General features: G+C 36.0%; 1 protein-coding gene across 4 annotated transcripts in view; it reads right to left on the bottom strand.

The window, feature by feature from the left end:
• The window catches only part of LOC106151968 (uncharacterized), a 55,881-nt gene that overhangs the window by 31,340 nt on the left and 1,785 nt on the right, over positions 1 to 22,756 (bottom strand). For 3 of the 4 annotated variants that reach the window (XM_013525417.3, XM_013525419.3, XM_013525418.3), the window contains exons 2-3: positions 20,728 to 20,798; positions 7,133 to 7,238 (exon numbers count right to left, since the gene is read on the bottom strand). In XM_013525417.3, coding sequence (XP_013380871.2) covers positions 7,133 to 7,238; positions 20,728 to 20,798 — 177 coding nt within the window. Of the gene's footprint in view, positions 1 to 1,983; positions 2,151 to 7,132; positions 7,239 to 20,727; positions 20,799 to 22,756 lie in introns of those variants that run through there. The other variant, XM_013525420.3, reaches the window with a different exon arrangement.

The raw sequence follows: 22,756 nt of genomic DNA, 5'->3' as shown, positions 1-22,756 counted from the left end.
AGAAAAACCAATTAACGATCCAAAGCTGTCATGTCTGAACTGATGATTTGCCTGTATAATTTACCACAATTTTTTATGTATTTTCAATCCACTGGTAGAATGAACCTAATGTCTACAATACCAGTAGATAAACTCATCAGACGGAAGTGCTAAAAAAACAAAATATATTGGCAATGTTGTGTGAAATATTGGTGGTGTGGAAGACTGACACTGATACTCATTATCCTCCACAATAGCTGGGCAGGGATGAGAATGGTTATGCAATGTGGAATGTGTCTTGTTGGGCAGGCCTGACTATAGTCTATATACTAGTACTACAGGATTCTTTCTTATCTTCTACGAGTGTGGTTTTTGATCTGATCTCTCTCAACTGTTTCCTTTCACAGCATCCAACATCCCATCTTATCTCTTCAGGTTGATCTCGGTACCTATAGTAACATGGCATTGGGGGGGGGGGGGGGGGGGGGGTCTATCAAAAAGAAAAAAAAAATCTCTTTCTGTATGTCATTTGCTAAAGCCTCAGCCTACTTGGACCTAGAAAAAATGCCCTAAAACATCTGTCTTCCCCTTAATTACTTTTTTATCCATCTCTTTTCTTTTTTTTCTGAGAGAGAGAGAGAGAGAGGTCCTTTCTTTCATACATACCACTGACGTTAAAAATTAACCCCATTTTAACAATCTTTCAAGAACATCTGTAAAAAGAAGGCTATGGCATTACTATTTCACCATACATTATCACCTGAGAGGTCTTAACACACCTGGGAATGTTAACTAGCTCATCCTCTCTGTAAGCCATATCAGATGTCCACCGAACATAAACCTCCCATCATAATTGTACACCCGCTTGAATTGACCTTCCAGGTTTTTACCTCGGCTTGTTGAGTGAACAAGTCACACATGTAATGCTGCTCTAATATTTTTGTATCTTGTAATTCATAAAAGCAAGAACAAACTGTACACAAAGTATCGAGTTACCAATTTCTTTCAGCATTCAGCAAAAAGCATTTCAAACACTTACCTCAATTTATAAAAGCAATAATACTCCCTCTCCCCCTCAAAAACAAAACAAAAAAAAAAAAAATGAAATTGTCATAATTTTATACAGAAATATTAATTTTTCTACAGCATTCAGCAAAAATGTGTTTAATACAGTGATAGCATGCACCTATCATTTGACCCTCTTTTACTACCTGACCATGTCGAGTGATTACAACATACACCTTTTCCTAATGTCCAAATGCCTGCAAAGAGACTATAGCATGCCCATGACCCTGTAAACGACCCTGGCATGATCCCAATTATCACAGCTTAAACACATACCAGCTCCAGACTGGAAGACTCAAGTGGTTTCACATTATGAAGAGTTAATAGTTCTTCAGTCATCTTGACCCCACAAAGACCCAGTAATGTGTCTTGTCCAAAAGGAGAAACAATTTCACCCTCTGACCAAGAAGAATACCCCTCTCCCTCTATATACGTCCTAAATGTCCTTAATTAAAATAAAAATGTTTTAAAAACCAAAAAATGTCACCCTCAATCCCCACACGCCATCTTCCTATATGCAGAGTTTCCATACAGGTAGAGGGGCCAAGTGAGACCTCAGTGACCCAAAGTTACCAATAAATACCTCATAGTACAGCACAAACTGGTCAATAAAATCATCTATATTCAGTAAAGTTGACTACACTAGCCTGTGGTCAGTGCACAGGTGAGCTATTCTACCTGCTGGTGGTCAGACGGCTGGCCAGTGCCCAGTGTATTAGCCTTAAGGGCCACCCTACCATGTATAAACAATAGAGCCACTATGATAAGTGCAGCACACACTTAATCCTCATAAAACATATAAAGTAAGTGGAATAAGTCTACGATATTTGCTGTCCATGTGGACCAATACCTTATAAACAAACACTGACCCGGAGTAGATTCTAACACGGCTCTTTTTAACAAAAATTCCAAAATTTTACACCACCTTCATCAACATACCTGATTCTTAACACCGCCATGCAGCAGCCAACTGATGCTATCTCACACGCAATTGGCTGTTCACCCTTCCCAGACGTTTTCCAACCCAATCAGATAAGGCGTTGCATCTGTCACAAGAGGTATGTGCTTATTTTGATTATCCACACAAAGAACTAGAGAAAGGTCAGGCTGCTATGTTTAGGTCAATGCCTCCGCATTTGTGAAAATACAGCTCACAATCGGGGCGTGTTGTGTAGTGTTGTGATTTAATCCATCAGCCTCAGATACACTACTTAAACTGTTAGTGGGAGCTTTTCAGCCTGTTGTGTACACACTATTGATGTTTGACTGAAACCGTTACCTTTATCCACACAGACATACAAAACATGCCCAACACTCGATAGCTTAATTATATAGAGATATAGTGAGGTGTCGTATTGGAGACGGACCGACAAACAGGCAAATACAACACGCACTAAACCCCGTGTTTTCTTTTTCCATATCGGTGCTATAGGTAAATTTTGGGATATGGTCAAAGGTCAGACTAAATGACTGCTAAGCAGCGCATTGCAATATTATTGAAATCTTTTGATGGAAAAAAGGTGCGCTCTGGGTAAAAAGTTAATAGAGATACAAGTAGGGTCACTTTTTTAGAACCCGCCCCCCCGCTCCCCTTGAAATTTGCTGGCTACAAGCTGGGAGTCCTACCATATAGTTGAAAGCACCCCCTATATTTCATATTCAAATAAATTAGGTAAAAGAAGGCAATTTGTAGACAAACCCCACGAGCACACCTGCAGAACCTATTGTGTCCAATTAATTCAACTTTAACAAAAGCTAATTGGAAGAAACAACATCAAAAAGGAAATAATGGCGAATCAATTGCTGCAACTAGGTAAAATTGGCACGTAATCACCTGGGATGTAAAGGCAAACTAATTTTTTCTGGGAATATTTTTTTCTCATTTTTTTCATGATTTCTTTCGTCTTCAGGCATTATCCTTTTGTTAGCTAGAATATATGCAGTTCCCATGACTTGTATTTGCATGACGTAAATTAACATGCACTGATCGATGTCTCTCTCCCTACCAAGGAAAAAAAAATTAACTGCAACACACAGTTAACAAAATTCTGTTCAAGTACCTAAGTAATCTAGTTGATGGTTCTTGGAACCTGTGCCTCTTATCTTACCATGTATTACACATACATATATTTGTATGTACATTTTAACCTGACTCTTGTATCAGGTTAAAAAGCCTTCTCTTGCTAGTCTCCTGCAGGGTTTTAGTTCACTAAAATATATTTCAAAATGATTGAAAAATCCTTTTTATAAAAATACGGTAAATCATTTAAATGCATGTTTTTCTGCATGATACAGACACACCTTTGACTTTCTCCTTTCACAAAACCATAATCCAATAATGCATTTATCTTAATCTTCATGGTTTTCACTTAATCATTATTAATCATTATAATTATCAATTTACATTACTTAATCAAATCAGGGATAAGGCCGTCATTTAGTGAAAAGCTGGATAAATATGGCATGGGGTCCAGGGGGTCTCCTTGGCCAAGGACATCTTTGACTCCCAAAAAGTCAGAAATTCACCCATACTTCGAAAAATTTCATCCCTGCAAAATCCTGTCTGTATTCATCCCCTCCCCCTAAAATAATGGTTTAACACAAAATGTCTTTCTTGTGGTGACAACAATAATGATGGTAGTAGCCCCTGTACAGCTGCTGTAGACAAAAATATAAATCTCACTTCAGTGAGTTCTAAAAAAGGTCTAGCTCAACCAGTATGGCAAATTACCACAAGTTTCCACCACCTTTTCTATGCCTTAACATTTTTGTGAATGTCTATCTCATTCTATCATTCACAAAATCACCTTTTCTGACATAAACATCATTACTTTCTTAATTTCCAAATCATAATTTTCAAGGACAACTAACGTCAGTGTCTTAGAGGTTAATCAAGGGGCTCTGCTCAAATTTTAACAGGAATTTCCGTATCAGTTTTAACAGGCAGTCATGTAAACCACTACACTTGGCCCCTTAAAAAGGATAATATGTTTATCGTGATCATAAATCAAAGGGAACAAAGCAAATGGCATAATTTAAATACCATGATGGACAGGCAGTAAGTAATGATGACTTTAACCAACAACCGTGACATTCTAGGCGGCACTTAGACTGCATTCCCACAGATTTTAGACGATCTATCCCTGTGGGGAGTCTCACTAGATCACTGTCAGCCTAGCTAGCCTAAATGTCTGTCCCGCCTACTAAAAGCTGTAAGGGGATAATTAACTTCGTGCATGCTCGGCTGACAGCAATTTAGCGTGAACCCCCAGGGAGTTAGGTTGATCCAGATGGATCGATCTAAATCTGTGGGAATGCAGTCTTATATGTGCTTTAATTTATGTTCATTACAGGCCATTTTTGAATTAATGAAATATCATCACTGTATGCTGATGTGGCAGTAAATTAAGGTCATTTGAAAAATTAATCCCCGAGATAATTTACATTCATCTCAAGAAGAGCCATTTAACTGATTTGTTTCTCAAATTTCTATGTATAGTAATATGGTTTGATGTTTAAATTGGCAATTTTGTTCGTGTATATGATTTAAAAGTGACTTGCTCGACTCTCCTGATGGCATTTTTTCTCAGCAACTTTACTGCATTCTCTGCAACAGCTGATTATAAACAGTTAGTTGATTGCTTGGAAAGTACTGTGGTCCAATGGTGATAAAATTCAATCAACTCATCCCATAAGAATATCAACAAATTAATCTGGATTTTATTGGTAGACAACCAAAACCAGATAAGGGTCATGCTAAACCACATCAGGGCCATTTTAAGCCAGATCATTCTAAAGCAGACCAAGGCTAAGCTAATCCACATCAGGGCCATTCTAAAGCAGATAAGGACCAATCTGACCCCGATCAGGGCCATTCTTAGTCCGTTCAGGACAATTTCAACTATGGTTGTGTGAACTTGTTCAAGAGTGAATGATGGTCTTACCCAAGGAGCACGACAACTAAATCATGCATATTGTGTACTACTCCCTTTGTAACCCCCAGTATGTATATTATTATGGTAATTATAGAGTTGGCCATGCTTAACAGCCGTTCCTCACGCAACTTATCCAAGCAGGCCGCAATTAGGCTATGTCCATAACACTAATGGCCATTCTTCTCACACAACCAACCTATAATTCACTCTAGCTTAAGAGCTTGGAAAGACTCAAGTTTTGTTAAAACAATAAAATTGCTGTGCTTGTCCCTTCCCCTTCTCCCAAAACAACAGCAACTGTAGATAGCAGATCAGTCACAACTTCTTAATAGGTCGATCACTCTGGAAAAAAAAATTGTAACTATTTCACTACTGAGGCAATAAAAAGGGATTCCTTGCTCCCTACCCCAAACCAATTCTTTCTATCTCAATACAATTTATTCCTATTAATGGCAGGTTTGTATGGTATTACGATTACCAACAGCCCCCAAAACATCTTAACTAAGCAGGTAAAAGGCCTTGGAGGTCAAGGAATTTACCTCCTACAGAGATACCCAATACACACTTTTTGGCACCTGTATAATACCTGTTACAGATACTCAATCTGTCCTCATAAAACATTAACTTCAGGTACGTATAAAAAGTTTGCCTTATTCTAAGGAGAGTGTAATATGTACTGGCAAAAAAAAAAATCAATTTTCTTAACTTGCGCTCTCTCTCTCTTATTTTGAAGGGGATCGGAGCGTAAAAATAAATACCAAGAACCTAATTAATCCCCTTAATCAATCTTCACAAATTCTCATTATTCAGTTGAATAAATTCTGTAACTATTAAAAATATATAAATAAATATTTTCTTACATGAATATTCATACATTTTGAACAAAATCTCTCATAAATTTTAAGTGCCCTGAACTAAAATGTAGCAAACAACCAGAATAACAACCAACAAAATACCAGTAAACAAAGCACTGAGACTATCTATGTAGTAATGTGTGGCTCTGGTTAAAGGCAACCCTAGGTATTGAACCACTATATTCCTGAGAAGACAAAGTGATCAATACTGAAAGAGAAACATCACACGTAGCAGCACGATGCTGAAACCAGCAATAATATATACCGTTGTTTACACGTGGACACTTCAATCAAATATTCAACACAGCTAGTCTACATGAGATATCCATATACTAGTACCAGAATTGTGAACCCTGGATGACTACCAGTATTATCTGTAATTCTCATGACTAATTTGCTTCGTTTTCTATTGATGGCTTGCTAAAAGATATCCATGATAACACTCATTAAAGCTTGATGATTTTGCCATCTCAGAGAATGAACTTAGGTTTTCATAATCACCATTTATGTGTTATCCAAAATTCCAAATTTTTTATTAATATTTAGGGAGTTAACAAATTATTCATATTTCACCAATCACTGTTGAAATTCAAAATATGTGACAAAGTGGCTTTCCACTTTTCTTGAGCCAAAGTTAGCCATCTTCACACTTGGTAAAAAAAAATCCCAATCAGCTTGTTGAAGCCTGGGGGCATCTATTCAGTTATATCTCTGAAACAAAGCAGTAGTTTTCTGCTTTGAGAAGACTGGAAAAGCTCAATTGCAGCAGATGAGTTGTGCCCTGATTGTGTCGGTTGTAACAAAGCATACAAGACAAGACAATAGACAGAAATATTTTGAACTGCTCTTCCTATAAACTGAGCACCATTCTAGACATTGCCAATTTTTATAAAAGGATAAAAAAGTTCTTTTGCTAGACATAATTTGAAATCAAATAAGAAATCATTCATCATATTTCCTCATTTGGTAGAAATTTATTATTAAATTTTCACTGGTTGATTTGGAGAATTAGTATTTAGTCTGAAAAAAGACATGAAACCAAAGAGACCATGTACAGATGTAAACAAATCAATGATAAACTTGTTATTCTAAGCATTTCTCCCCTATACCAAAAGCTGGTATATAGACACTGTACCAAAAGCTGGTATATAGACACTGTACCAAAAGCTGGTACATACAGAGTCGACACTGTACCAAAAGCTGGTATGCAGAGTCGACACTGTACCAAAAGCTGGTATACAGAGTCGACACTGTACCAAAGTAGTACATAAACAATAGTCACAAAAACAATACACTTACTGTTCTCTGTATGCCTGTCCTGTACCAAAAGCTGGTACACACTGTATGGAACCTCGCATTGCCGATAATACCAGCGAACCTGAACAAAAACTGTGGATCGTTTGCTCTGGAAATAAAAAGAGCAAAAATATCTTGATAAATGTTTGTAACGAAATCGATATTATTTTGGATTGGTCACCTAAATGTTAATGATAAAAGACAATTCTGACTTTGGTTTAAAATGCTTTGCACAAATTCAAATATAAATAAAGAGGTGAGTTGTTTCTAAAACGGGAAGACAGTACAAATTCTATTCTATTCTTTCTAAAACAAAAACCTAGATGTGTTATAAATTACAATGTTACTAGAGAAAAAATGTTCTATTCTTATCTTGAATAACTCTTTTACTCATGCATGCTAGCACTGAACATATGTACACACACACACACACACACACACACACACACACATTGGCACATAAAACATGCTTTCATGCCTGTTAATTTTTCCATTCCCGGTTTCCTTCAGGCAACACACCTGTACATAAGAATTTTTTTTCTTTTTTTTTTTTTTTTTGCTAGCAGCAATTATCTTTTGGCTCTCATATAATCATCTATTTGCATCAAGTTTTTAAATTTTCTTTCAACAATGTCAATTAAATTAGTGTTGGGGAAAAATATTTAATATCACTTCTATTTATTCTCTTTCATCGGAAATAGGGAAAACTCAATTTCCTATCCCCAGGTGACTCTTGAAGCACATTTCAAGCCCTGTCTTGATTATGGTAATTTCACTGACACTATAGGAATCTTTTCTAATTTAAGCTCATGAAGGCTCTATTAAAAGACTGAGATTATTTGTAAAATGCATCTCTGCCCTTTAAATAAATTCTATAGTGGTTTCGCATTATACGTCAGTTGTTTCTTTTAAATATTTTTTTTTACTAACTCTTTACTCTTGGTGAAAGACGGCACAAGTGAGGAAATGAACCATGACTTCAGCCTTGGGAAATGTGTCTAGAAGATATAGCCTGTTTTACATCCTTACCCCCCTCCGGGAATAATTAACGAGGCCAATTCTTGAATATTTTCTATCTAGGCCACTGGTTTCTCATAATGTGAGCAAAATATCATTAGAGACACCTAAAATCCCTTTAGTAAATAAATGGGAAAATAATGATCAATTTCTTTAGTCTAAATTTGGCCAATTTACACAGTCAGAAGTAATTTTTAGTCACAAGATTATGCTTTAGCTTACCAGGGTGAACAACAATATCTTCCAGTACCAACCTCATTAATCTTAATTAATGCATAACTTCTTCAAGTTTCATTTATTTATAATCTAGGTACCCTTTTATTTTTATTTATTAAACTCTCTGACACTTATCAAGCTCAAGTCTCCTTTTTTGCTATCGCTATCTAAGTTACATCCCAATTTTAGTCAAATCTAGGATTTAGTTAGCATATACGGTCAGGATTACCATCTTTTTTTTACCTCTGCCCTCAGGGTGCAGTTTGTGTAACATATAAAATATACCAGAGTAAAAACTGTCTTAACCAGGTCAACAACATTAATGTCATTTAATGCCTTTATACTGCAGTTTTATCTTCCCCATAAATGTCACTGGGGATATGTCACGGCACATCAATGTAGAAAGAATGTACAACGCCAACTGCAGGCATTAACACGGATCTCACAACAAGTGAAAGCTGCCTTTTATAAACTTCAGATTGCTGAGAATATACTTATTAGGCTTTGGCAGTTTCAGAGAACAAAATCACTGTAAGGTTTTATTTGATTGAGTTCAAATTGCTGATTTGACTAAAATTATATCTATAGTATGATAACTAGCAGAAGGATATTTTGCCTTAAAGAGAACCCAGTTATGCATTTAAATTCATAATTTTCTAGTAAGTGGCTGAAGGATTATTATTGCTTATAATACGGTGACATTTAGACCCACAGAGTAGTTTTAATTAAACCTGTGTTAGGGTTTGTAAACAAGGTTTACTCCAAGAGAAAAATGGAAAAAAATTTTGAAATAATAATAGTAGTAGCAAAATCCTACAAATGAACTAGATCAATGGAAAACTTGGCAAACAATTTGAATTAATCAAACTAGTGTGGTTTTAGCATTTATTTATTAAGTCAAAGATCATTATATGTTCAAAGAAAAATATACTCAATCCGCACTTTCAGACTACACAGTGACTGACCTGGACAAAAATAGAGGAACACTTTCCATTTTGTTTTGTCAAATTAGGCTAAATTAAGCATTTGGCTTATACTTATATTGTGTGAGTAGAACACAGAAAAGCTGGTGATTACATGAGAACGCTGGAAACAAGAAGAGGCGTGTCAATCTAGACTAATCTGATTGTATTCAGTGCGAGTCCCCATGGAGTTTGTATGTAGTAGCTAGTCTAGGCCGATAAAATACATTGTGAACAGTCCCTGACTTAAGTGTACCAGCATGTGAAGATATTGATTGCAGCATGGCATTCTGTTATAAATACAATCTAATTCAGCATAAGGCACTTCAAAATCCATTCCAAGATTTTTTTTTTCACCCTTCTATATCTTTTATTATTAAATGACAGAATACAATATATGAAACCACAAAACAGTACACCACAAAGCACTTGCTCACACTCTCGCACTCTGAGAAACAAATTACATTTGAAACGTACACTTCGCTCAGCAATCAATTCATGAGTTTTATTCCAATAATATAGGACATAACAAGTGAGATATAAAGTATCAGCCTTGTGAACTGCACTAGTACTAAGTACATTAATTCACTGTACAACAGACTGTGAGATGGCAAATTTCCAGTTAATCGCTAAATCATTAAGCCTCTGGCTTTATTTTAGCGATGTGTTACACCGACCCACCATCCCACTACAATATATAATGTTATCTTTTATACCGAATGTCAGAGTATCACATGCTTTCACTTCAATCATTTTTTTTTTCCTAACTCCTTTCCTCCCAGTTAAAACCATGTTCTGATCAATACACTCAGCTGCATTTTTGTACCTAATACATCTGTTAATGTCTGCCATAATGGACAACTCTGTGCTATTAAATTACAGGCTCAGCGGGTCATTTGCTCAGCCATGAAGTGACTGAATTACCTGTGTACTTACAACAGATTATACCTGACGAGAGGGCCGTTCACATGGACGAATCCTGTTCCGCATTCCCAGAACAATTATTTTAAAAGGTTCTTTTCATATCGAGTAGTATGCCCACTCATCTGATCTGTTCTGTACTGGTACACTTTGAGAGATTGACTACTTATAATTATATTCTTACATGGGCAAAAAAATAAATGGCAAAATATTTTCAGATAATGAACTAGTATCTTATGATGTAGTTATTACCTACAAAAATATCATATCCTGTTTATCAAAATCCTGAGAGAGAGAGAGAGAGAGAGAGAGAGAGAAAGAGAGAGGTTAACCATTTTCTTTCAAGTACCTAAACTAGATTTTAAAGAGAAAAGAGACATAAATACTAGTAAGTGAAAATATTTTATGCACAAGATGTTTCCTCTGACAACCTTTCAAACTGCAAAATCCTTCATTGGTGCCTACACCTGTGAACAGCCTTGCTGTGTGTGTGTGTGTGTGTGTGTGTGTGTGTGTGTGTGTGTGTGTATATATATATATATATATATGTATATATATATATTGAGATATGTAACTGGTCTAGTCTACACTCGAATCCTTACAAAACATATTTGCCTACTTTTACATTCTCTGATTAGCAGAAACATTCATATTACCTTCAGAAGTATACTGTTGCCTGATTATAATAACTAGATATTTCCCTTTTGTCTTTCATTCTATATCTGTTATCCATGCTCTGGGATCTTCAGTGCCCCATTATTAGTTTCAGATCAACTTATCAATGAAATGCACAATAAACTGGTGATAATCATCAAATATAGTTCATTTTCCTCAGACAAAGTAAATTTCATCTGGCATGTTCACCACAATGACTTAGACCTTAAATTACCCTTGGAATTGTTCCATAGTTCAATTCTGATACAAAGATACTTTTTCATCAAATATCATGATCATGCTATTCACACTGTTTGTGTGTGTTCAGAGGGAAAGTAAACACACATTAATTTAGCAAAGGACAAATAATACCACCAGAAGAGCAAATGCATAAATTGCTGTCAGGTTTTGCACAAAAAATTCCTTTGTATGTACGGTAAAGTCTTGAAAATTTCGTCGTTCTTGAAAATTTCGTCGACAGACGATTTGCCGCCGACGTAATTTTTTTCCCTTTGAAAACTTCGTCGACCTTAAAAATGAGGTACTCGATAATTTTTGAAAAGTTCGTCACCAAATATGGCCGCGTTGTCCAGCTCAAACATGAAGGTAATGCGTCAGTTGATTCAAGACAATGATACGATCAGGATATCATTGCCGATAACACTCTCAATGGGAGATAGGAACAATAGTGCGCCCCTGCGAGCGGTTACTCTAAATATAGATGGTTTAGATGTGAATTCCCGTTCTCAATTGCGGGAACGTCGGCCTTTTGTCTTTAGTTGCATTACTATTACCTGGCTTAAGGTGCGTTATCAAGCCGGCAAATAGAAGTCACAGGCCGCGGCTTTGTCATTTGTAACGCCGTTATTGTTATCGGCGGCTGTCCTAAATGAGGAAGACACAATGAAAAAATCAAGATATTATCTCGAAGTGAAATGTACCCGGAAGACACAATGAAAAAGTCAAGATATTATCTCGAAGTGAAATGTACCCGTCACTTCTATTCATGTCCATGTTCAATTTAGGACCATTTAACGATTACCTGGCTCGCACATGGAGATCGTTCGCAATGCGAATGGGACGAGATGGCAATTTTCATATCTTCAGCGGAGAATCGTTCGCGTAATATCGTCAACAGATCGTTCGCGATCCAAACGAGACGAGAAGATAATTTTCATATTTGTAACAGACTCCGTTCGCATAAGATCATCAGCGGGAGATCGTTTGCGATTCGAGAGAGACGAAAAGGCAATCTTCATATCTTCAGCGGGAGATCGTTCGCGATGTAAGCGAAAATAAAATGCACTTATCATATTTGTTCAAGGGAACTTCGTTCGTGGAAGATCGTCAGCAAGAGATCATTATTTTAACCCCCCCCCCTCCCCCTTTGAATTTTACAAATAATATTTATTTTTCATTTTATCTTTAACCCCCCCCCCTTCCCCCGCTCACGGCATATCTTCAGCGGAGAATCGATCGCGTAATATCGTCAAGACTTTGTTCGCGTAAGATCGTCAGTCACGATCCGAGCGAGACGAAAAGGCAATTTTCATATCATCATCGGGAGATCGTTCGCTATGTAAGCAAGAATGAAATGCAATTTTCATATTTGTTCAAGGGATTTAGGGAACTTTGTTCACAGAAGATCATCAGCGGGAGATTATTTAACTCATTGTCCCCTACCGCCGTCATTTGCCGACAATGTTTTCTTATTTTTATCCCGAGCGTCGTCATTTGACGTCGTAATATTAATAGTACCCATTCCCGACTGCCGTCATATGACGGCATCCAATATGGCGGGCCCCTTGCCTAGCGACTTCATATGACGGCATGAGAAAGAAACTTTGATTGGTAAGTTTTAAATAGCTCATTTTCTGATTGGTTGTTGCTTTTCTTTTGGCCAATAAAAAGGAAAGTACTATAGAACAAAATGTAAACATTTTGAGGGTTGCGGGAAATCTACACATGGAGGAAATACAGAGTATTTTTGATGAGAGCTCTGGGTCTGAATTTTCGGGATTTGTTAGTGACAGTGAGTCTGACAGCCATAATTTGAGCTATATTTCTTTTGAATAACACTTTACAGACATAGTCTGAAAGTGAATTAGGCAGCATTAGTGAAGATTTTAGAAGAAGTCAGTGGAAAAACGATCTGTGGCAGGTGGACAAGGAGCTTTTCTGTTGTGAACTGCCTGGATTCACACATGAACTGACGGGTGACAAAGACGAACTAGACTTTAAAAACTGTTCTTTACTGATGAAATACTGAACAAATTGTTGGAAAATATAAATGCATATGCAACATACAATGACTCTAAGTGGAAAGAACAACTAAAAGCATGTCTCGGTGTCAGGGTTCATGCGGTATTTTTAAGTTGATGCTTAACTTATCACAACTGCATAATATAGATAATAAATATATTTTTTTGTAATCTTATGCTCATCTTTTAATTATATTTTGTAGAATTTTCTTTTTTTGTACCTGTTGATATAATCTAAATAAGTATTATGATGTATATTTTATTTATTTATAAACAGTTGTTGAACTTCTATTCATTGTTCAATTTTTATAGACCAAATTATTCCGACTTGATCTTCCCCATTCAATAAATAGCAATATTTTGAATATGTCCAGTTATAAATAATTTCATAATATACCAATTTCATGCCTTAAGAACCCTGAAAATTTGAAACAAACAAAACAACAGACCTAGAAAAAGGCCATATTGAATTTCCTCAGGGATATAGGAGAGTGCTGACAGTGGCGCCACCACATGGTGGTGGCCAGATTTGGTGTTAATGGCTGTAGGGGATCATGCAGCAGTCACTGCAGGGGACAATGAGTTAACCCCCCCCCCCCACACACACACACACTTTGGATTTTTAAAAAATATTCATTTTCATTTGATCTTTAATCCGCCCCCCTTCCCCTGCTCACGGTATATCTTCGGCGGAGAATCGTTCGCGTAATATCCTCAGGACTTTGTTCGCGTAAGATCATATCAGAGGGAGATCGTTCGCGATCCTAGCTTGGACGTAAAGGCAATTTTCATATCTTCATTGGGAGATTGTTCGCGATGTAGGCAATAATAAAATGCAGTTTTCATGTTAGTTCAAGGAACTTAGTTTGCGAACGATCGTCAGCGGGAGATCATTATTTTAAACCCGCCTCCCCCTTTGAATATTATAAATAATACATATATTTAGTTTTATCTTTAACCCCCCCCTTCCCCGCTCACGGCATATCTTCGGCGGAGAATCGTTTGCGTACTATCGTCAGGACTTTGTTCGCGTAAAATCGTCAGAGTGAGATCGTTCGCGATCCGAGCGAGACGAAAAGGCAATTTTCATATCATCATTGGGAGATCGTCCGCGATGTAAGCAAGAATGAAATGCAATTTTCATATAAGTTCAAGGGATTTAGGGAACTTCGTTCGCGGAAGATCGTCAGCGGGAGATCGTTCGCGATCCTTGCTAGACGAAAAGGCAATTTTCACATCTTCATCTGGAGATTGTTCGCGATGTAAGCAATAAAAAAATGCAGTTTTCATATTAGTTCAAGGAACTTAAATTGCGGAAGATCTTCAACGGGAGATCATTATTTTAACACCCTGTAAATTTTTAGGAAGTTACAGATGGTAATTTTAGAAGGCCTGACACTCAATCCTTGGAAAAGCCCTGCATGCAACAAACGTTCCCAAGTGCGTAATATTTTAAACGTGTCGCGTCCAGGTTATGATGCTAGGTTGCAATTAGGCTTATCTTGATCCTTCTCCTCTATCAGGAGGTATGTTTCTTACCGAGAAAATAATTCTCAACATGTTTTCGGGTACAGTAAGTTAAATATAACTTAATCGAGATGCACTAATAAATAGATTATTATTTACCACCAGAAAATGACTCAGGAAGTAGTAATAAATATCCCACCATATAGGAAGGTCAAAGATAACAGTCGCTAAGGATAAAAGCCCAAAGGCCGGATTTTTGAAAATTTCGTCATACCCAGGAGTCGGGGAGAGGTAATTTTGAAAAATTAGTCGGATTTACACAATTAAAAATATAAATTAATTTTTAAGCGACGAAATTTTCAAGACTTTACCGTACTAACTTTCAAATAGGTAAGGTTCAACTATTGAACTTCCCTAAACCACCTCATAAATGTCACGGTGAGATTAAAAAAAAAATTACTTGCAAGTTAAAATGTTGTCTGGTGACCAATCAACAAACACATTTCTAGTAGGTTCTCTGATTGTGATGGCTAACCACAAAAAGTCATGGCCATGTGCTACTTAAATATTAATAACAACAGCAGAGAGGGGCAACCTAGTGATTAGAATGGCATCTAGTGGTCAGCTCATCATAAAGAAATATCAGACGATTTAACATTATCGTGACTGTGAGTCACCCTGAGCTTCAGAGATAACTTGACACTAACCTCTTCACTATTAGCCTATCTTCATCGTGTCAAGTTACCTCTGACGAAAATAGTTTGACCTAGTTTATATAAGCCAATCGAATCCATGTTTCAAAATTTTTCACCAAAGTTTGGTGAAAACGCTGATTGGTTGACCGTCAATCGGCAATCCTCGACTGATTCCGCAAGCTCCATACTAACAACATAGTTATTGTCGAGTGCGGAGACATCCGAGTAGTTCCGAGTGCATAACCGTACACAAAGAAAGCATGGAGTATATCGGAATTGAAACCAGAGCAGTTTGATGCCCTGCATAATTATCTACTGAGGGATGATGTATTTTGCGTGCTGCCCACAGGTTACGGCAAGTCCCTGATATTCAGCCTTATCTTTGATTGGTCCGGATTTGAACAAAGCGCGCTTTGACTCGTTCACGTTCATTGGCTAGATTGTTCAATGAGTCATTGAGTGCGGGCTTTAAATTTGATTGGCGGGCGGCGGAGGCAATCGAAAGTGGTCAGAGGTAACTTGACACGATGAAGATAGGCTAATAGTGAAGAGGTTGGTGTCAAGTTATCTCTGAAGCTCAGGGTGCTGTGAGTAGGACATAGATAAGAAATTTTTCCTATGGTGAGCTAATCATAATTAGATATCTCAGACAGATTAATATAATGGTGGTAGTGGGTAGGTAAACACAAAAATTAGATTGGCTTCTCATGATGGTCTAACCATTAAGACATTGGTAAAAAAAAATATGGTGGCTATGGTAAGGATGACAAAGATTAGATTCAGATTGGCTTCCTGTGATGAATTAATTGTTATCAAGAGAACCTGCTGAAAAAAAAAAGGCTAAACTAAGTTAGGCAGACCCATCTCCAGTGGCCACAAGCCTTCAGATTTAGTCACAGTGTCTCTCTCTCTCTCTCTCTCCCTCTCTCTCTCTGTGTATGAAACCATGTGTTTCATTTGATTGTTGTTCACCACAAATACTTGGTATCAAGTCTTTGGGATGAGAATTAAAATCACACTAAAGTCTCATCATTTACTCTTTAACAATTCCAAAATATGCTTAACAAAATAATAAAATATAATTTTAAACAAGGCAGCAAAGCTGTCAAATGTACAGACAAAAAACAGAAAATAAAGATGCAAAAAAGGTCATTTTGTCAATTTTGATGCAATAATAAATAATGCTTATAATAGCACTGTCAGTCAACACTGAATTTTAATCTTGCACAACAGGTAACATGGTCAATAACAGGAGCGGACCCAGAGATATTTTCTGACAGTATTACAAAGTATCTATGTTGATCCATCCTCCATTTTGATGGTCTTCCAACAGAAAAAATAGATACCAGTCAATATAAACTTAATAACCTGACTGTCTTCCGGAAGACCCAGAAGATGGTCTCAATCCACCCCTTCAATAAGATTACAGTTTCAGGACCATGAGAGTTCAAATTCACATTATGAAAGTCTCAATATTTGAAAAATGATGACAGTGCATAAAATAATATTACATAATGTTTAAAGACATAAAAAACAATACAACTGCTTATGTAGAAATACAGAAAATGTGCAGAGCCCCAGGCAGATGAGAGCCTGCCTGGGGCTAAAAGTCACAAATGCAAGTGTTTGAGAAAAAATTATAAAGGAAAACAACAAAACTAGAAAAGCACTTTGAGAGTGCAGACCTCTGCCAAGGCAGCAATTGTTGATTATATTGATAATTGATTGATTATTGATCCGGACCACCACCAAAAATTAATCATTGTCCTCTTTGGCCCACTTCCGACAGTTCCTGAAAATTTCTGCAAAATCAGTCCATAACTTTTTGTGTTATGTGGATGACAGACAAACAGGGGTGAAAATATAACCTCCTTGGCAGAGCTTGAGGTAAATATAATTCCAATGAAGCTGCTATTCAAACTTTTAATCTTCCAGTTTGATATATATATATATATATATATATATATATATATATATATATATATATATATATATATATATTTAAAACTTATTTGCAATATTAAACAAAATTTACCTGCATAATTATCACTGCTTCCTTATTATTAATCTAGCAAAGAGCTTTACCTTTGGGAGTTTACAGGGAAATATCAACAAGTGTGCTTTACGTAATCTCATTTAATGGCCTATTAAAGCAAATGACTTTATAACTCTGAAATTAATCTAGTGATACCCAAGGGTAATTTACAGACTGACCCACTCAAAGGTCTTCAGGCCCATAAGTCACACCTTAAGAAAAGCACAAAACCATAATGCCTAAAATAGGAGACTACCAATCCTGATGCAATAATACATTATGTTTAACTGCACAGTCAACATCAACTTATGCACAACAGGTAACACAGACGAAAGTAAAAGCATAAGGCTTCAGGCCCATCAGAGTTCAAGTTTATACTTAGAAAGTGCCAGAATGAGAAAAATGAAAATTTCACAAAAAATGCATAAATACAATAAACATGATAATCCGATAGAGCTGGTTTTCTCATGAGCTGAAGGCCAATCCTAAAAATCGTACTTGTAAGTTTAAAATTATAATAAGTAGCACAGTTTTCTTTTCATAATGTTTGCAGTAGCAGTGCAAAAAGATTGTCAATTTTGATGTAACATTACATAATAAATTAGAGAATAATTATCACCAATTTTTGTTTATTGACTATAAATAGGATGGACATGTAGAAAATATGATTACCATTTGGCTTCATGTCCATGGGAGCTCCGAGTCCCATAATTAATATGCCAAAAAAGATAATGAATATAACACTAAAATGTATAACTTCCAGAAAAAGAAGCCAATTAGACTGCTTTTCTAACTCAGGCTGCATTTTAGTCCTGTGTTTCTTTTTTGAAAGTTTGACAGTCATAAGTTACACGGTTTTTCCATAATGGTCATCAAGGCAGCAGCACCAAAAATTGTGTTTTCTGCTATTTTGATGCAACATTACATAATGCTTAACAGCATAATGACCATCGATTTTTAATAATAAAATATAAGTGTCATAGATTTTCACAAAATGTGACTAGCACGGGTCTTCAAGCCCGTGGAGGTTCTAAGTCGCACCTTGGAAATGCCAATATGTGAAAAATTAAATTTTCACAAAAAACTGTTTAATTGCCAGAAAAAATTACCAAACAGACTGCATTGCCAACTGAAGCTGTATTTTAGACCCATGTTTCTTTCCTGTAAGTTTGAGAACAGTAATTGACATGATTTTTGTTAAATGGTCATCATGGGAGCAGTGCCCAAAATAGGGGTTTCTTCAAATTTTGATGCAACATTACATAATGTTTAACAGCATAATGACCATCAATTTTTAATTATAAAATATTAGTATCACGGATATTCAGGAAATGTGACAAGCAAAGGTCTTCAGGATCATGGAACTTCAAAGTCACACCTTGAAAATGCCAATAAGTGAAAAATTAAATTTTCACAAAAAACTGTTTAATTGCCAGAAAAATTTACCAAACAGACTGCATTGCCTACTGGAGCTGTATTTTAGTCCCATTTTTCTTTCCTGTAAGTTTGAGAACAGTAAGTGACATGATTTTCCTTAAATGGTCATCATGGGAGCAGTGCCCAAAATAGGGGTTTCTTCAAATTTTCATGCAATATTACATAATGTTTTACAGCATAATGACCATCAATTTTTAATTATAAAATATTAGTATCATGGTTATTCAGAAAATGTGACTAGCAAAAGCCTTCAGGCCCATGGAACTTCAAAGTCACATATTGAAAATGCCAAAATGTAAACAATACAGCACTGTTCTGAAATGGGTTTATTTCCATTTTTAACACTTTTTAAACATAAAACAAAATAAACAGTTTACTGCCATTTTTATATGACCAATGAAGAAAATTGATGAGATGGGAAAAGTATCAATAGAACAGTTTTAAATGCCCAACTTCCTCCATTCTGAGATTCTGAACATAGTGGATGAATGCATCTGACAAACTGCAATGATATGAGTTTATTTCCATTTTTGACACTTTATTACACAATACATGATAACAAGTCTACCATTATTTTTACAAAATCAACTAACAATGTTGTAAAGATGCAGGAAATGCCAAACAAACACATTTACGTATCTTATTAGTTCAATAATGAGACTGTTAACATGCCTAAGAATTGAATGTGAGGAAATGTGAAAAAACAGCATTACCTTTTAAAATAATGGATTGATTATGCTGATTTTCAAACTCAACCTGCGTTTTAGTAAGATTGGCCCCTCCTGTGAGTATAATGACAGTTGGCCAATCTGTTTTTCTTATATTGTGTTATCAGTGTTGCATATATACTGAAAAAAGTGAAAAAAAAACAGCATAAATTCCCTATAAGTGACCCGATCGTGCTGATTTTCGAATTTGACCTGCGTATTATGAATATTTATCAGTTCTGTAAGTTTCAAGCCAAAGGGTAAAACAGCTCTTCATTTATTGTGTTATCAGTGTTGCAAAAATGCTGAAAAAAAGTGAAAAAATAGCCTAAATTCACTAAAAATGACCCAATCATGCTGATTTTCGAACTTGACCTGCGTATTATGAATATTCATCAGTTCTGTAGGTTTCAAGCCAAAAGATCAAATGGTTTTCCATTTATGGTGTTATCGGTGCTGCATATATGCTGAAAAAAGAGAATAAAAAATAGCCTAAATTCACTAAAAATGACCCAATCACGCTGATTTTCGAACTTGACCTGCGTATTATGTATATTCATCAGTTCTGTAAGTTTCAAGCCAAAAGGTAAAATGGTTTTCCACTTATCGTGTTATCGGTGCTGCATATATGCTGAAAAAAGTGAAAAAACAGCATAAATTCCCTATAAGTGACCCGATCATGCTGATTTTCGAACTCGGCCTGCGTATTATGAATATTCATCAGTACTGTAAGTTTCAAGCCAAAAGGTACAATGGTTTTCCACTTATCGTGTTATCGGTGCTGCATATATGTTGAAAAAGGTGAAAAAACAGCATAAATTCCCTAAGAGTGACCCGATCATGCTGATTTTCGAACTTGACCTGCGTATTATGAATATTCATCAGTTCTGCAAGTTTCAAATCAAAAGGAAAAATGGTTTTCCACTTATCGTGTTATCGGTAAAAGTGCACGGCGACGGCGACGGCGACGACGGCGACGGCGACGACAGACGCAGATGATGGCTATATGTACAGACACATCTGTGTCTGTACATAAAAAGGTCAAAAGCTTGTATTGTGTGCCACTGGACACTTTATTCATTACTAACAGTGCATCCAAACACATTTACAAGTCACAGGTATAATAAAATCTTCTTTATCCTCTCATAATTTGCACACTGAAACCATTACACCCTATTCTATTAGATCTGAAACTTGACATTGTTAATAATCCAATCAAAACTCACCAATCTTATGTCCTCTACAATGCCAACAGAGAAGGGTTGTTCTGGGCGGTTGGTATCCACATACACACATTCTGAAGAGATAAAATTTATATTAACAAAAAATTAATCGGGGGATTTTTTATCTTACACAAATATTATCTGTATCAGCCATCTTTATTTCATACAAAAATAATCAAATATCTGATAAAGTACTAGGAAATATGGGGATTATGACAGCTCTTAAATTTCATAACTATTTTCAGTATAAAGGACCACAGCTGCATAACTGTATCTTTATTTCTGTTATTTGCCCACTAACATGACCAATTAAACCCAGTCGAAAAGATAGACTATAACTAAGCCAGTTTACGACTAACGAGTGTCAACACTTCAGCAATTAGTATGCAGTCTGAGACAAATTTAAAATGACTAAATTTTAAAAATAAGTAATAATTTAAATGAGTATAGATGACTATATAACCCTTTATAATCATTATTTAATCTTGAGTAAACTAATATCCCCCCCTTGACATTTATACACGTTTCTCACCAGAAAGTTCTATTTCCTAAATTGTATATAATTTCGAAATGTCACAAATATTGAAATGAGTTTCATTTTCTAAATCAGACCTCCTGTGGAGAATTATTTCACTAAGCGCTGACTTAGGGTTATCTTTTTGTTTTGAAGATTTAAAGGTCGCTGGAAGCCATGTACCAGCTCCTGTTTCTTTGCTCATAACTCAATCTCTAGATTAGATAATATGAACAAACGATAATCTTTAAAAGCTAAGGAATGGCTTCTCCAATAGCTTCTTAACCATAAACTTTGCATAAACAAGATAAACTAGTTCAAACTGATGCAAATATCAATGGCTGATATCATTTTTACCCTGAGTATCAGAGCAACGTAAAAGCTAGCTTGTTAAATATACCTTGTGATGGGGTCGCTTTTACTAGTATTGTTGATATGGGTTATATATGAAATCAAGATCGAGCTGGCAATACGGGAATCTAGAACCTAGGGTAATCATTTTGAGACCCCATTTGAAATCTTATATGTCATATTCACTATATGAAAACCATAAAGGTGGTTACTGTATCCACCTGGTGGTTAGCTGACAAAATTCTGTACATGTAAGATCTTTGTCAAACAGCACAATCAGAACATCTGAACTGAGAGAAAGATCACGCCCTACAAGATTTATCATTATATCTCCACTCTGTCTGGCATATTTTGTTAAAGAAAGATTGACAACATTTGTAAACATTTTTAGCCAAAGAAAAACATCATCTGTATTTGACAAAAAATAAAGAAAGAAAGAAATAAAGACAGCTGGGGCCCAGCATAACCCTGAAAATCTTATCAAAAAGTCACTTTGACTAAATTACTTCTCTTCAGTTAAAATCTTATAATGTATTATACATCACCGTTTCAATTAAATACTATCATATCTATCCCCTTGAAAAAATTTTAAATGCAGCACCCACCATAATTTTTCACAAACCCAGTTTGATTGACTGCAAATCAATTACTTTTTTGACACTTTGCAAAACAAGTTGGCCTTTGGGGAAAATACATAACTATGGACTTTATTTGCAAATTATCATCGAAAACAAGCGAGCAAAACAGCTTGGTAGATCCTTCAATGGCACCCTAACAAAGAGTGACCCCAGCGATAAAATGTTTTGGGTTATCACAACTTTGTCTGTATATATACCAATGCTCTGTCAGATAGAAAATGTAAACACCCTATTTCATGATAAGACAGATAGGAAAGCTGATAAATTGTTTAAACAGAACATAAAAAGATTGATATGAATGAGACATGTACACAACTGAGACATAATAAAACATTTGATAGAAGATAATTCAACATCTGGAAAATATTTTGAGGGTGGATATTAAATTTGTACACTGCTATCCAGGCCTGTAGACAGCAATTTCAAAAGGTGGGTGGGTGGGGGTGATTTTTTTTTTTTTTTTTGCAGAACTTTATATCCGTTTTCATCAATCCTCCCTCCCCCCCCCCCCCCCCTCATGCCTTAAAAC

The sequence above is a fragment of the Lingula anatina genome, chromosome 9 (assembly GCF_051362555.1).
Source record: "Lingula anatina isolate TDL-2025a chromosome 9, LinAna3.0, whole genome shotgun sequence".
Taxonomy (NCBI): Eukaryota; Metazoa; Brachiopoda; class Lingulata; order Lingulida; family Lingulidae; genus Lingula; species Lingula anatina.
This window is presented reverse-complemented; position numbering and strand designations above follow the sequence as displayed.